This window comes from Nymphalis io, chromosome 30 (genome assembly GCF_905147045.1).
Source record: "Nymphalis io chromosome 30, ilAglIoxx1.1, whole genome shotgun sequence".
Lineage (NCBI taxonomy): Eukaryota > Metazoa > Arthropoda > Insecta > Lepidoptera > Nymphalidae > Nymphalis > Nymphalis io.
The window spans coordinates 5261640-5278588 of NC_065917.1; the positions used below are offsets into that span (position 1 = coordinate 5261640).

A 16949-nucleotide genomic window follows, 5' to 3' on the forward strand; every position below is an offset into this window, starting at 1 on the left:
TCACTCGCCACTACCGGGTACGCACACACCCTCACCCACGCGCGCACGCACTCCGGCGCGCGCCCCTACCGCTGCGCGCTCTGCGGACGCGCCTTCAGCCAGCGCCCGGCGCTCACTCGCCACTACCGGGTACGCACACACACTCACACACGCGCGCACGCACTCCGGCGAGCGCCCCTACCGCTGCGCGCTCTGCGGACACGCCTTCAGCCAGCGCCCGGCGCTCTCTCGCCACTACCGGGTACGCACACACACTCACACACGCGCGCACGCACTCCGGCGAGCGCCCCTACCGCTGCGCGCTCTGCGGACACGCCTTCAGCCAGCGCCCGGCGCTCACTCGCCACTACCGGGTACGCACACACACTCACACACGCGCGCACGCACTCCGGCGAGCGCCCCTACCGCTGCGCGCTCTGCGGACACGCCTTCAGCCAGCGCCCGGCGCTCTCTCGCCACTACCGGGTACGCACACACACTCACACACGCGCGCACGCACTCCGGCGAGCGCCCCTACCGCTGCGCGCTCTGCGGACACGCCTTCAGCCAGCGCCCGGCGCTCACTCGCCACTACCGGGTACGCACACACCCAAACCTCTCACACACGCGTTACATTCTCGGATAGAAAACACAGATAAAGTATGGGCAGGGTGTGTAGCTTAGAGTCCAAGTATCGCCGTCTAACAAAAACAAATGTTACGTTAAATACGACACATATTTAAAAACGTTTTACCCACACACTCAAATAAGTTACAACATTGATAGATTCTCGGACAGAACACATACATAAGTGGGCGGAGCGATCTCTCGTAGACTATATTCATTCGACGCACACAGATACAATTTGGGCCATGTAGGGAATCGTAAGCAGTTTTTCATAATTTTTTCGATACTTTTCCTGTTTTTTTTTTGTTTTAGTTAAAAATATCTAAAAAAAAAATTCCTTAAATAGACACAAATCTAATAGCTTATGAACCGATTATAGTAAATTATATTTGCCTTAATATTTGTAGTGATGTCCTGTTTTTACAAATAACAGAATAATTCGGCTTTTTTTATATATTGCAATTATATATAACTCAATCGATATTTGTGAACCGACTAAATAAAGCACATGATGCCGCTTGGATACATCCCCCCCCCCCGACGATATCCGTGATCCCACCATTAAATATAAACCAATTGTTTGTACGTGTGTGTTTAGGTTCAAGACTTTTGTCATCCACAACAAATTTAATACTAAATATTGCCCCTTGTTAAAGGTCCACACGGGGGCGAAGCCCTACGAATGCCATGTGTGCAACAAACCGTTCAGCCAGTCGAATTCGCTCAAGACACACATACGGACGGTTCATCTGAGATTGCCTCCGAACAAAAAGAAAAAAGACCAAACTGCAGCACAAGCTGACGAAAAGGACGAGAACGGTGTAGTTTTGTGAAAACGAAATGTACTATCTTGTCAATATATTATTGTAATTGTAAAAAAATGTTTCATTTTTATAATAAACTAACGACCCACCCCGACTGTGTAACACTCTTAGCGCTCCAGTACGCGGTATGACTGTGTAAAACTCTTAGCGCTCCAGTACGCGGTATGACTGTGTAAAACTCTTAGCGCTCCAGTACGCGGTATGACTGTGTAAAACTCTTAGCGCTCCGGTACACGGTATGACTGGCAGTATCTCATATCAAGAATACGTCTCGTAAAGCCAGTGCAGCCGCTGAAGCTGCTCAAATACTCAAGTGCCGCAAATATTCACTTTTATCCAACGAATATGAATTTGCGGGGTAGGGTTTTGAGACATTGGGTCCATGGTCGTCCGATACAAAAAAAAATCATAAAAGATATTTCTAAGAAACTGGTCCACACTTCTGGTGACCCAAGAGCTAGCGCTTATTTAGCCCAAAGGCTGACTCTAGCGGTGCAGAGAGGAAACAGTGCCAGCGTCTTGGGTACACAGTGCCACAGGACAATCTTTTATACGGCGTGTTCTTGTTTTAAATTTGTAATGTGTATTTTGTTCTTTTTATTTTAAATTTGTATTTTATAAAAATGTTTGTACAAATTTATGTATATAATAAACCACTAATTAACATTAATATGTATATATATATAATAACAGTACGAGCAATGTCAAATTAGAATCAAGAGGTGAGGATATAAAAATAGAAAGAGAAGTCAGGCAAGGGGACCCTTTGTGAAAAACATATTCCAAAAACTAGACTGGAAAACAAAAGGCTTAAAAATAACCAATTGTTATCTAAAAAGCCGAGATGGCTCAATGGTAAGAACACTTGAATCTTAACCGATGATCGTGGGTTCAAACCCGGGCAAGCACCACTGAATTTTCATGTGCTTAATTTGTGATTATAATTCATCTCGTGCTATACGGTGAAGGAAAACATCGTGAGGAAACCTGCATGTGTCTAATTTCAAAGAAATTCTGCCACATGTGTATTCCACCCGCATTGGAGAGCGTGGTGGAATAAGTTCCATACCTTCTCCTCAAAAATGGAGAGGAGGCCTTAGCCCAGCAGTGGGACATTCACAGGCTGTTACATTACATTACATTTATCTAAACCATCTAAGATTCGCTGATGATATAGTCATACTATCAGAGACACCAAAGGAACTACAAGAAATGCTACGCTCACTAGATCAGGAAAGCTCGAAAGTAGGCCTAGAAATGAACGCTGCTAAACTGGTGGTAGGGCTTTGTGCAAGCTCGTCTGGGTAGGTACCACCCACTCATCAGATATTCTACCGCAAAACAGCAATACTTGATATTGTTGTGTTCCGGTTTGAAGGGTGAGTGAGCCAGTGTAATTACAGGCACAAGGGACATAAAATCTTAGTTCCCAAGGTTGGTGGCGCATTGGCTATAAGCGATGGTTGACATTTCTTAGAATGCCAATGTCTAAGAGCGTTGGTGACCACTTACCATCAGGTGGCCCATATGCTCGTCCGGCTTCCTATTCTATAAAAAAAAAAAAAACAAAATTATGACAAACAGCAATAAAACCCCTGTTAACGTAAACTCAAACACAATAGAATATGTCGACAGCTACATCTCCTTAAGCAAACAAGTCTCATTTAACAAAACCAACAACTAAGACGAAGTCACAAGAAGATCAAATATAACGTGGAATAAATTCTGGTCACTTAAAGAAATATTAAAAGGAGACTACACGATGCCTGCTTACTAAGAGCTAAACAAAAAATCGAAACAACACAAAGAGCCATGGAGAGAAGTATACTGAATGTAAGAAAATACACAAAATTAGAAGTGAAGTCATTAGACAAAAAACCAAAATAACCGATGGCCTTACGCAAGCTCTAAAATTAAAATGGCAATGGGCTGGCCACGTATCACGATATAAAGACGGTAGGTGGACAGCTAAAACTACTGAGTGGAAAGGCCCACAAGGGAAAAGAAGTGTAGGCAAACCGAGAAGATGGGCTGATGACCCCACGGAAATAGCAGGGAGCGACTGGCGGAAGGTAGCAGTTTACAGGGAAAGTTGGAAGAAACTGGACGAGGCCTTCACCCGCGAAGAGGCCCATACCGCAAAGAAATAAAAACGGCCAGGCAAACGCGACCAAAGCGCCATAGTTACACAGTGGAAATTCCCCGCCTACGTACGAAGCACTTTGAGTCTACATTCATCATTCGCCCTGCGAAACTGTGGAATGCTTTGCCAGAGTCCGTATTTCCTGATAGGTACAATGTTGGTGTTTTCAAATCCAGAATAAACAGGTTTCTTATAGGCAAGCGTGCTACATCCTAGACCGTGTCGATGCTTAACATCAGGCAAGTCAACGGTCAAACGCTGGCCTATTAATTGAAATATATATGTATATATTTAATCATGTAGTGTTATGGGAAATAAAGGCTTTATTATTATTATTGTTCACTTTGTGTATCCTCGCAAAATCATTGAATACCAATTTGGTACTTCAAAATATATTTTTATTAGAATACTAACTCAGCATACATGGATTTTATTTATTTTTTGGTTCGCAAAGCTGTATGTTTACATTTGGCACATACAGGAACAAATAAATATGAAAAAAATTAAATATATCCCATTAAATGCAATCTTTTAAAAACAATTATGTAAGATAAAAATAAAACAACACATTACATAGAAAAAATACAATTTATTTACACAGTAAATAAACTAAAACTAACCTACATTTATTATTATTGTATAAACTTCATCCAAGGCATATTCTTTGAAACAATTATTTTGAACCGACAGACGACAGACCTTATTATATATATTTCAATAACAGGAATAAATATAAACAAATCTTATATATTTCAAGCTATTTGCTAATAGCTCTGCCATACTATATACTAGAAACAGTTCTAGAATAATATATATTAGTTAAGTAGTTATTTATATCCAATTTAATTTCACTTCCAAAGTACTTATAACGACACTAATATTCTAAACGTCATTGTTTCACGAATCCACAACAAATTTACTGATGGTAAAGCTTTGTGCAAGCTCGTCTGGTTATGTACCACCCATTCATCAGATATTCTACAGCAAAACAGCAATACTTGTTATTGTTGTGTTCTGGTTGAAGGATGAGTGAGCCAGTGTAATTACAGGCACAAGGGACATAAAATCTTAGGTCCCAAGGTTGGTGGCGCATTGGCTATGTAAGCAAATGACATTTCTTACAATGCCAATGTCAAAGGGTTTGGTGACCACTTACCATCAGGTGGCCCATATGATCGTGCGCCTTCCTATAGTATAAAAAAAAAATTAAAACACAACCACAGGTTATTAATGACGAAATGTCAATTGAAGGTCAAGCTGTTTATCTTTATTCCTGCTAACAAGATCGGTTATATGTAATTATTTATTTATTACACATTCCAGGCTGACAAAAATAAATTATTATTATATAATTGAGCTAATATCATAACAGTTCACATATATATCCTCCTGAGATGGTCCGCTGTGGTGATTGCATTGCATTGAGGACATATTTTTTTAGCACGAAGCGATTGCAGCCAACATATCTGGAAAATTAAAAGAATGTTACTGTCATTATGAAGTTTTTTTTTTTTAATTTATCCGAGTAAGGCAAACAAAGAAATGTATTCAGAAATGTTCACAGCGGCCTTTTTCATTTATGTTTTTATTTAAAAATTCCTTACCTCACAGTAGACGTGCCAGCACTGGATGGAGACGGCCGGTGACATATAGGGTCCAAGGCAGATAAGGCATTTAGCCTGAAAGTAGAATAAAATTGATTAAGTAAAATTTGATTTAATGTTCTTTTAAATATAAAAAATACAGATACAAGTCAAAACATAATCTATTCAAGTAGGCTCTCACAAACACTTTTGAATAGTCATTATACAATTTTAATATAAAGCTACCAATTCAGATTGTAGATTTCACCGAGAAGAACCGACAAGAAAGTTTCACTTTTTAATTCAAGGATTTTTATGACATTCTATATTTGTTTTGGTAATAAAAGTCTTCGATTTGTATTTTTTTTTATATTATATATAGGTTCCTATTATTTTTATTATTTATCCATTAAGAGCTTTTGTATTGTTATAAATGTCGATTCAATGTCATATTTTTTTATTTTTTCAATGAGTCGGTATTGTGGTTGACAGGCTAGAAATGATATCTACAGACAGGCTAGAGATGATGATCTATGGTCTTTGTCTCTAGAAAATTTGCAAATACATATAAGCCTTGATTGACTATCAACGCACAGAAAAATCCACTGAGTATAAAAGAAAAATTTGAAATAACGATTTATATAACACATGCATCTACTAAGAAAAGATTTTTAGTAATAGAAACTTTATGACTGTTATTATTCTTGATTTACATACTAATACAGACTATATTCACCAAATAATATAATTTATCAATCATACTGGTGGTAAAGCTTTGTGCAAGCTTGTCTGGGTAGGTACCACTCACTCATCAGATATTCTACTGCAAAACAGCAGTACTTGGTGTTTTTGTGTTCCGGTTTTAAGGGTGAGTGAGCCAATGTAATTACAAGCACAAGGGACAGAACATTTTAGTTCCCAGTGTGGGCGAGTGTTAACATTTCTTACAATGCCTAAAAAATACTCACTTCTAAAGATGAATTCTGTTTTTTCTCCAAATCTTTAATTTTTTCTTTCAAAGCCTGTATTCTGGTCTGTAAGAAACAAAAAAAAAAACATTATCGTCAATCTGTGTTTCGACTCAGCTATACTGAGCTGGCTGCTTTTCAACACATTTGGCAGTTTCTTAGTAATAATTAAATAAGGAATGAATAATTTTTTTTATGTATAATAAATAGTAATGACTATTTTTAAGGAATTTATAATATTCCTATTTAACCCACAAATTAAGCGAACAGTTTGTATTAGGAGTAACAGTAACAGCCTGTTAATGTCCTACAGCCGGGCTAAGGCCTCCTCTCCCTTTTGAGGAGAAAGTTTGGAGCTTATTCCACCACGCTGCTCCAATGCGGGTTCGTAGAATACACATGTGGCATAATTTCAGTGAAATAAGACACATGCAGGTTTTCTCACGATGTTTTCCTTCACCGTAAAGCACGAGATGAATTATAATCACAAATTAAGCACATGAAAATTCAGTGGTGCTTGCCCGGGTGTGAACCCACGATCGTCGGTTAAGATTCACGCGTTCTAACCACAGGGCCATCTCGGCCTTATTATTATTATTAGACGTGCTGACGACTTTATTTAAAAGAAATCAAAGTCACCTCGGCACTCGCTTCCACTAAACCATTCGGTTTCGAGGTCGGCTCCTGCATCACGTTACCCGCGTTCTGTTCTGTCTCATCTTCATCAACGGGGATATCTGCCTGAAACATAAGTGACACAAGTTGAAATATCCGAATACTGGTGGTAGGGCTTTGTGCAAGCTCGTCTGGGTAGGTACCACCCACTCATCAGATATTTTACCGCAAAACAGCAATACTTGATATTGTTGTGTTCCCGTTTGAAGGGTGAGTGAGCCAGTGTAATTACAGGCACAAGGGACATAAAATCTTAGTTCCCAAGGTTGGTGGCGCATTGGCTATAAGCGATGGTTGACATTTCTTACAATGCCAATGTCTAAGGGCGTTTGGTGACCACTTACCATCAGGTGGCTCATATGCTCGTCCACCTTCCTATTCTATAAAATATATATATATATATATATATACAATGATACGGACGAAACTAATGCTGATACGGACAGATGCGGACCTTTGCGGATAAATGTAGACTGATTTATTCATTTATTAGATCATAGCACACAGTTCATAAAATAATAAAAAGAAGTGGTACCTCAATTACATGTGATAACCACATGAACAATAAGGCAACAAACATATTATAGCACAAAAGAAAAAAAAAAAAAAAAAAAAAACAAATAAGAGACGATTCAAAATTTCAAGTCACAAAAAAAACAATGAACAAAAATTTAATACAGTAAAATTAAAAGAATAATGATAACCAATGCGAACTCAGACTACATTCAGATATGGACATACATAATGTTCTGAGCGGTGAAAAAAACGTTTAATAATGATGTATTGTGATGTAACTTACATCCAGCGCAATACGTGATGGTGAATACTGTGGCGGCCCGTACAGTTCGGCGTCTTCATCGCCGTCTACCACCTGATGGACAATTAGTATATTAATATTCTTATGAATTACAAAAAATGTTTTATATATATAAATGTGATCGATTTGTTTTGTTTTGAATTCGAATTAATTTAATCTAATTTATAATATGTAAAATCTATAAAATATTATTATTGTAATTTTTGTCTTATTATTATTTATTGTCTAATATGATCCTTGTTTGGTCGAAATAAAAGATTTTATGATTATATATAAAATAGGTAGGCGGACACAAATGGTCATCGTACTTGGCACTAACAAATATTAACCAATCAACATCATCATGCGCCATCAGCTTTGACAACCAAGATGCATTGTCCCTTGTGCCTCACACACCATTCAAACCGGAACACCACAGTAAAGAGTCTTGCTGTTTATCCATTTCTGCACTAATATTATAAATCAAACCGCTCAGTCTATCTATTACGCTTTTACGGTTTACGGTTAAACCACTGAACAGATTATTTATGTTTAAAATTTGAAATTTGGTACGAACAAAAGGTACTTTTTTACCTTATACCTGCCTCCCTCTTTGTAAATAATTTTGAAATAGTGTTTTAAAATAGTGTTTCAGGATATAAATATATATATATATACATAATAGCCGAGATGGTCTAGTTTATAATTCATCTCGTGCTTGACGGTGAAGGAAAACATCGTGAGGAAACCTGCATGTGTCTAATTTCATTGAAATTCTGCCACATGTGTATTCTACCAACCCGCATTGGAGCAGCGTGGTGGAATAAGCTCCAAGCCTTCTCCTCAAAAGGGAGAGGAGGCCTTAGCCCAGCAGTGGAACATTAACAGGCTGTTACTGTTTACTGTATTATATGTAAATATGTCGGCGAGACTGTGGTGCTGTCAATGATTTAAACTATAGAATTTGAGACGAGAGTGTTAGCAGACTTTTGTTGCTGTCGCTCTGGCGGAACGTCAAACGGACAGCCATATATCGTGATTGGACGACATCGACGGATCACCTTTAATGTTAATTACGTTTGAATTGTAATAAAATAAAATAAAATGGAGTCACCTAATATCTCTACTGCATATCAGTATATATATATTTAAGTCGATTTTTATTTTCTGTCCCTAAAAATGAATCTCAGAGCGACCTTGAATGCGAATTAATGCCCATTCATAATAATAGAAGGTCTCACCAGAGCGCGGTCGGTGGAGGCCCGGCGCACACAGGTGGCGGGGCGCGCCTCGGAGCCCTGCAGCGCCGCCGCGCGCACGCGCCACTCGCCGCACCACTGGTACTCCGCACCGAAGCCCGACGGCTCATCGTTCTGTGCACGTTATGAAATAATACGATTATTTCTAATCCTAATAAGTTCAAATCGAAGTTCAATAAAAAAAAATTATTAAATTTGTTCAATTTAATTAATTTAATTAACACCTCACGAAGCCTCTCCCCTCCCTCTCACACGCGAGCGAAACCACGGGCAGCAACTAGTAGCTTATAAAGACGTGATAGCCTAACAACCTTAAACTCACTTTGACATTTATAATATCAGTTATAATTTTGCCCGCGCAAAGTCATGTCCACGCCGCACCTATACTCAACAATAGTATTATATATTCAATGGCCTATGACCTTCCTTGGGGTTCAAGCTTGCTTCATAGCAAATATCATCAAAATCGGTTCAGTGGTTCAGCCGTGATAGCACGACATACAGACAGAGTTACTTGCGCTTTTATAATATTATTATAGATTAGGAGTTAAAGATCTTTCAGAACTTCGCCTTAGATTTTGTAGTAGTTTTAGTTAACCCCCTTAATTTTTTTTTTTTATAGGATAGGAAGGCGGACGAGCTTATGGGCCATCTGATGGTAAGTGGTCACCAACGCCCATACACATTGGCATTGTAAGAAATGTTAACCATCACTTACATCACCAATGCGCCACCACCCTTGGGAACTAAGATGTTATATCCCTTGTGCCTGTAATTACACTGGCTCACTCACTCTTCAAACTGGAACACAACAATAACAAGTACTGCTATTTTGCAGTAGAATATCTGATGAGTGGGTGGTACCTACCCAGACGAGCTTGCACAAAGCTCTACCGCCAATAAATAAGTATTAATTACTATTTTTAAATAATTTCCACAAGGTTTTAATAGTATAAAAGATTCTTTAATTAATTTGATTATTCCACTCTGTTTGAGTAGTAACAAAAACCCCCCACATAGCCACATAAACCCACCTCGACATCAATGCTTCCGTCTTCCGAGCTCGTATCGGGTATGTCTTCATCCATCTCCGCTCCTGTTCGTTTGAGACAGCGTAGAGCGTGCCTCTGCAGTCTCGAGACGGGTAGAGTTGCATTACACACCGGACACTCCCCCTGCTGTGGGGGGGGACTTCGTCGACGAGCCCGTAGTCTTTTGAGGCGATTCGTGTGAACTCGCTGGAAATAGAATTAATAGCATGAATGTTTTTTTCTTTCTTTCAGCCTTTTGCCGTCCACTGCTGGACGACAGCCTCACCATAGAACGCCAATTATCTCGATCTTAGGCATCCATCACGTACCACCACCCTTTTTAAATCGTCAGTCCACCTTGCCACAGGGCATCCTACACTACGTTTGCCTAAGCGTGGTCTCCACTCTAACACGTGTCGGCTTCATCGGTCATCAATGCGCCTGAAGACATGACAAGCCCACTTCCACTTCAGCGAGTTAATTCTACGCACGATGTTGGTGACTTTAGTTCTCTGGCGAATGTCCTCATTTCGGATCCTATCTGCCAGAGAAACCACAAGCATCGCGCGTTCCATTGCTTGCGACATTAAGTTTGTGGAGCAGTCCTACGATGAGTGTCCACGTTTCGGCACCGTATGTCATTGCAGGTAGGACGCACTGATTAAAGACCCTGGTCTTAAGCAACTGTGGGATCGACGATTCAAAAATATCACGCAACCTCCCGAATGCCGCCCAGCCCAAACGTATTCTTCTTTTAACCTTCTCAAAGTTGTGCCGGCCAAGTTGTATAGTTTGTCCCAGGTAGATGTATTCCTGCACAACTTCAAGTGGAGAGCCATTTACGACCACTGGTCTCGGGGATACATGTTGGTTTGCCATAATTTTGATCTTTTCAATGTTCATCCCGAGACCTACTTGAAGAATCGCTCAGGCTGTTTAGCATGTCTTTCAAATCCTGCAGTCTCCGCCATGATGACATCTTATATCAACACAATATATATATCAATCGCCAATGAATGATTTGTCCAACTAATGTCTTAGGCGCTTGTGACCACAACCATCAGGTTGCCATTTGCCAGAGTGCCTACTTACTATTAAATTTTAATTAAATTAAAAAAACACAAATAAACATACTACACTTATTTGACTCTAGCACTCATTCGCTAAATTGTAGGGAAAGTGTAATGCACAATGTCAAATCAAACCGCCATAAGAAATTTTTACCATTCAAAAAAAAACCACAAGTCAAACAATGATGTCTTTTTTTTATAGAAAATCTGTGATTGGTTTTATAGTTTTTTACTAAACATTTAGTTTGATGAAGTAATTAAAAACTAATTACATAAATAAATACATAATTAGAGTTCAATTACTATTTATTTATTTATTTATAATAATATCAACACCAACAAGAAGTACACTAATAAATACAATTGAGTCTTTAAACATTACGTTATACAAATCAAGTGTCTCCTAAATTATAGGTGTTGCAAAATATATCAACATTTCGAGTTAACAAAAAAAAAAATTATAATAATTTTAAAAATTAAAATATTTATAACAAATAAAAAAGACTTTAGCAATTAAATTATTATAAAATTATCACTTGATTGGTATAAAATGAATAAAATATAAATATCTGAGAACATTTAAAATTTTTGAATATTAATTATTTGATTAAAAGCAAACAAAAGTAAGAGGTACATTTATAAAGAAAAAGATGTTAAAAACAAAATTTTATACATTATTTTTATACGTTATTATTGAGGAAAAAAAAATAGATATTTTTTTACGAAACTGATTCAAATTGTCATTAAAACTATCAATTATAAGAGCTTCGTTTGACACTTATATTATTGAGCATTTTGTAGATATTATTAAAATCGATGATTAGCCTGTTTAGTGGAGAGTAGCGCCCCTGACGAGAGTGAGTAAATTTTCAACAAAGGGAGTTTACACAGATGGTCTAGTGGCATTTTAGGAGCAAGAATCATAATTTTAGAAACTAGGTAACTACAGTCAATTGTTTCGTTCAATAACTTATATAGGAAAATGTTTTCGAGGATGCATCTATGATTGTAAAGAGAAAGAAGCATAAAATGTGAGAGTCTATCTTCGTAACTTGGCAGCTTTTTAGCTAAATTTTGACTATAAGATAAATGCCATAAGACCCTTTTTTATACACTTCCAAGCCTATTCTTGTAAATATCGTAGTGAGGATTCCATACAATGTAATGTATTCTAAAATACTGCAAACTATTGTCTATGGATAAAAATTTTGCCCTTGATTGATTTTATATTTATGCATGCTATGCGTAAAAGTTATGCCTAATTCCATGCAGAAGATATTTTGGTTATTTTTTTTAAATAACAGAAGAGTTTTTTTTTTATTTTCGTTCTTGGGCAGCTTCCTATCTAAAAGTTTTATAAATTTGGTAATAAATTTCAAAATAGTGGCCTTTGTTGCATCTTGTAAAACTTTCACTTAATTCATACACTACAACAAAGTATACTCGACAGTACAGAGTTTGTGGGTTATAACTGCATGAACCAACGGACACATATGTCAAATTAAAAAAACAATAAAAATAAAAATAGTGGATAATTAAGTTTGCTTATATTTTCATTGAAAATACAATGGTTTTTTTGACAGAGATGGCAAAAAAAATCCTATTTACAGAGAAACATCCTTTTACTTGTATGTAAATAATCAAAGAACTGTGCAAGCAAACAAGTGGATTCTATAAATATATCTTATGTATGTTTATTTTTACCAAATTACTCCTAAATGGCTTTAACAGATCTTGATTTTATAACAAAAATAAATAAAATTATTATTTCACCCTTATCAAGTTATTACGGGCTAGTCTTAATTTTTTAAAAATATATAATTTTATATATAAATATTGAATTGCTTTCAAACTTTACATTTATATGAAATTAGCAAAGCAACACAATATTTTGGTACCATGAAACTTAATTAATGATGAAGCAAGGAGGTTAAGAATAGATACATTCTTTAATGGCTTCCAACAAGTCCAAAGATTGAGCTCATTTTTTTACAATAGACATACAATATAACGGCAAATGTTATTTCCTTTAGTATTTTAAGCTATATTTCATAAATTTTTAAATCCCAATATTATAGTGTAAAAAAAAATATATTGCTATAAATTGTAACAAAATTTGATGCAAAATTATTTAAGTGTGTAGATAATAAATAATTATTTTCATATTTGGAATAATATAATCATTGAAAAAAATACAGATGTTATTGTTTATGGCAAGTAACTAACAATGAGGGAGAGAATAAAATATTATTTTGAAATCATTAATCCAATGCCTTCAGCTGAGCAAACTTTCAGTTTAATTTTTATTTATATCATACTCAAAATAAAAATTAACAGCTACCAAAAAAAAATAAACAATGTTTTTTATTACTTATTTTTTTTATTTCATATAATTGACTCGATATTTTTTGCCGAAGGCATAACTTTTCAAAAGCATCAACTATTTCATAATCGAATATATCTTAATTAAAATAAAAAAGTTTGTTTACCTGATAAACATCGCTACCGAGGCATCCGCTCACATCGATATCACTCTGATTATCAACACTAGAACTAGATCCAGGCATTGGATTAGAACTACCCGGGCTATTTGCACTTAACTTACGTTTAGAACCACCATTAGAAAGTTTATTTAGCCTCTCTACTTCCAGACATAAGTGAGTATCTAATTCACCCTGTCTGATAGTACAGCTGCAAACAGGACAATTTGGAAGTTCTGTTACTTTTTTTCTACTCCTAACGCAGTTTAAAATTACGTTATCATCGAAAACCGAACCAAAATTCGAATTTGGAATTGTGTTTGAACTTCCTTCCATGTTATACATAACTACGGGTAACATTTCAAATGTTTGTTGTTGATTCACAGTTCAAAATCTAATAACATCGCGAATTTTGTTGAATTAAATTATTATTTGATTATTTAACACCGTTTATAGAAGTTCGATGATGATGTACAAAGTCGTCTTGTCGACACCGCCGTCATTATTTACGTAATTTACACTAATTATTGTAACTGAAACAATAATAAATAAACGCTTAGTGTTTTTTTTTATTGGATGGGAATTGACACTTGATTTTGATTACTGACATCTGTCATAGAAATGCAATAGATCTTAGTCTATGATCTATTAAGATCTATGGGTCTACTTCTAAGATCTACTTGTAGCGAAAACGTAAATTATTATTTTTATATAAAAATAATGTTTTTGTAAGTATTAAATAATATTATTTTTATTTTATGGGTATTTCGTAACATGGTATTAAAATGTTCAGTGATCCGCATCTACGCAATCATATTTAATAGAAAATACGAACGTGCAAATAACTCATTTGACATATTATAATTATTTATTAAAAAAAAAAAAACAATAACTTCACAGGTAACTAGACGTTTATTTATTTAATCATTTATATTTTTCACACACTGCTTTATACTCGTCAGAAAATAAAAGAAGCAACCCAATTAGTTTTAATTATTTTATTGATTGACTAATCATTTGTCTCAGCACTAACAAGAGTCTCCACAGCATCTCCCCCATCAGGCTAAAAAAAAAATGTTACTGAATTTCTCTACTTAACAATATTCACATTAGTATAACGTACTTACATATACAATATTTATCACACGATGCATACGACTAACAAATTTCTGTTTCTTAATTTAGTTTTTATTATATATATTTAATATTCTGTATAATAGACATTATGTGCCTTCATTAATAAATTTTATGGCATACTGTTCTAGTCATGTTGATCAATACACACATTGATAGATATTATAAACGCCATATTTGTTTATAAATTTTCAAGAAAAGTCTAAAGGTTGATTTAAAAATAATAGATAAACGTATCAGTTATAAGTAAATGAAAATCTAATGAATTATTTTTTTTATAATAAGAAACTTGATATCTCATATAAATTGGTAGTAATATTATAACGTACTTCTAAATCAGCAACTGTTAATGGAGGATCATCCTCTCGCAGCACTGTCTCACCATCCAGCTTCTTGAGCCCAGGAAGACGTCTTGCTGCTTCAGATCTCCACACGTCTAGTTCACAGCCATCATAAAGTGGATTACCAACAAACAATAGATCTTCTAGATTTGGTAACTCCTGAAAAAATATATCTTAAATAAATCCCTTTGCAAATCCGACTTCCCAAAAAGATTATATTTAGTTACTTGCCTGCAATTTATTGAATTCGCTCCATTCCTTTACCAAATTATTACTCATATACAAAACTCTTAAATTCCTTAAAACGTTGATTCCCTTTAATTTTTCCACTAAATTATAAGATATCCAAAGCTCTTCTAATGTATCACTAAGCGATTCCTTAAATTGAAAAGGTTAATAAAAACTTTTTTACATATGGTCCCTCATTCTTTCTTTTTAAAACAATGAATTAACGAAAACCTAATTAAATGATATAGCGATTACATAACCATCTAGTCAGTCAATAATATTATATTATTATAATTTTAAATAAAAAATAGAACATCAACGGAAACAGCCAGACTTGGCCAAATGTAACCAGATTAATGACGATTACGGTTATAATGTGTAATCATCAATCACGATTACAAATTAATTTTGATTGATACTTAAGAGGGCGCGCAGAGATGCTCTAGGGCATTCACTCGTCTCATTCGCTAACTTTACTTTTTTGATTACTTTCGATTAGATATTTTAATCGTAATCGTCAATCTGATTACATTTCGCTCTAATTCAAACAGCATACTTACCATTCCTGAAAATGTTTTGATATAATTCCTGCCGAGTGATAGCACTCGTAATTTCTTTAAGCTATTCAATCCTGTGACCTTTTCGATCATGTTTGTAGACAAGCTGAGTTTTCTATAAGAATGCTAACAATTAATATAAATTCGACTTTTCTATTATTCCAATAAATTTGTAATTTATTGATTTAATTATTTATGAAATGAGCGAACACGATGACGGAACACATCTAACTGGCTGTGTAGCGAGATTATGAGTCAATGTTTTATTTGTGAAAATTTCTAATATTACATAATTTATATTCGTATTAATTGAAGTCAAATATTAATATATTAATATAGAATTTTATAATTATTTTATAGAATAGGTAGGCGGACGAGCATATGGGCCACCTGATGGTAAGTGTTCACCAACGCCCATAGACATTGGCATTGTAAAACTGTTAACCATCGCTTACATCACCAATGCGCCACCAACCTTGAGAACTGCGATGTTATATCCCTTGTGCCTGTAGTTACACTGGCTCATTCACCCTTCAAACCGGAACACAACAATACCAAGTACTCCTGTTTTGCAGTAGAATATCTGATGAGTGGGTGGTACCTACCCAGATGAGCTTGCACAAAGCTCTACCACCAGTAAAATATAAGTCGTATAACCCGTAATAAGCTTCGATTGTATCTGTCGTGTTCTTTAGCCTATTCAAATGGCAGAAAGAATTAAAATAAATAAATAACTTAGGTTTTGGATTGACGATGACGACATTATTGGCCGAGATCAAAAATGAGATTAATTATGGATTCGTGAAAAAATCGAGATTTAAAATTTGCAAAGTTGTTATAGGAACTTTGGAAATTAATTTCATTTTAATTATATTGCCGATATAATTTACACTATTTTATTTCTTAATAAAATCAGACATTAAAAAAAACTGACGGGACAAACATTAAAACTTACTCGCAATTAACCAGGGTAGCAAGGGTGTTGTCCATTTTTTCTATTGGTGGCCATTGAAAAACTAAACTAACTTCTGTAGCCTGGCTTGCATGTTGGCCGGTTTTTTCTTCCCAGCGTTTAATTGCTTCTTTTATTGTTGTTGCTTTTGTAGCCATTTTATTTAAATAATAAGTTAAGAATTATTATTGATAGAACAGTAGAAGCACCTTGGTTACAATATCGACAAAACTATCGAGTCCTTTTTTACAATTCTACGGTCTACAAATTTATTAAAAACCTATTAATTGTTTTAAGATTTT

At 35.6% G+C, this 16949-nt stretch overlaps 3 protein-coding genes across 5 annotated transcripts in view; 1 reads left to right on the forward strand and 2 right to left on the reverse strand.

Moving 5' to 3' along the window:
- The window catches only part of LOC126779939 (zinc finger protein 180-like), a 34080-nt gene extending 32605 nt beyond the window's left edge, over positions 1-1475 (forward strand). For both annotated transcript variants that reach the window (XM_050504150.1, XM_050504151.1), the window contains one exon: positions 1263-1475. In XM_050504150.1, coding sequence (XP_050360107.1) covers positions 1263-1439 — 177 coding nt within the window. In that variant the 3' untranslated portion in view covers positions 1440-1475. The remainder of the gene's footprint in view (positions 1-1262) is intronic.
- Positions 1476-4142: 2667 nt separating this feature from the next.
- On the reverse strand, positions 4143-14017 carry LOC126780041 (E3 ubiquitin-protein ligase Rnf220). 2 transcript variants are annotated; one of them, XM_050504292.1, is made up of 8 exons: positions 13445-14017; positions 9889-10092; positions 8837-8968; positions 7613-7670; positions 6764-6861; positions 6125-6190; positions 5178-5252; positions 4143-5039 (listed from the first exon to the last, which is right to left on the reverse strand). In XM_050504292.1, the coding sequence occupies exons 1-8, from the start codon at positions 13793-13795 to the stop codon at positions 4947-4949; spliced, it is 1077 nt and encodes a 358-aa protein (XP_050360249.1). In that variant the 5' UTR covers positions 13796-14017; the 3' UTR covers positions 4143-4946. The 2 variants fall into 2 exon arrangements, with proteins under 2 accessions (XP_050360249.1, XP_050360248.1); XM_050504291.1 differs by having other exon boundaries at positions 6764-6865; positions 7599-7670.
- A 388-nt stretch (positions 14018-14405) lies between these two features.
- On the reverse strand, positions 14406-16808 carry LOC126780155 (dynein axonemal light chain 1-like). Its single transcript, XM_050504428.1, has 5 exons — positions 16651-16808; positions 15699-15810; positions 15142-15288; positions 14899-15069; positions 14406-14498 (listed from the first exon to the last, which is right to left on the reverse strand). Exons 1-5 carry the CDS (start codon positions 16803-16805, stop codon positions 14445-14447), a joined length of 639 nt encoding a protein of 212 aa, XP_050360385.1. The 5' UTR covers positions 16806-16808; the 3' UTR covers positions 14406-14444.
- Between the last annotated feature and the right edge of the window lie 141 nt (positions 16809-16949).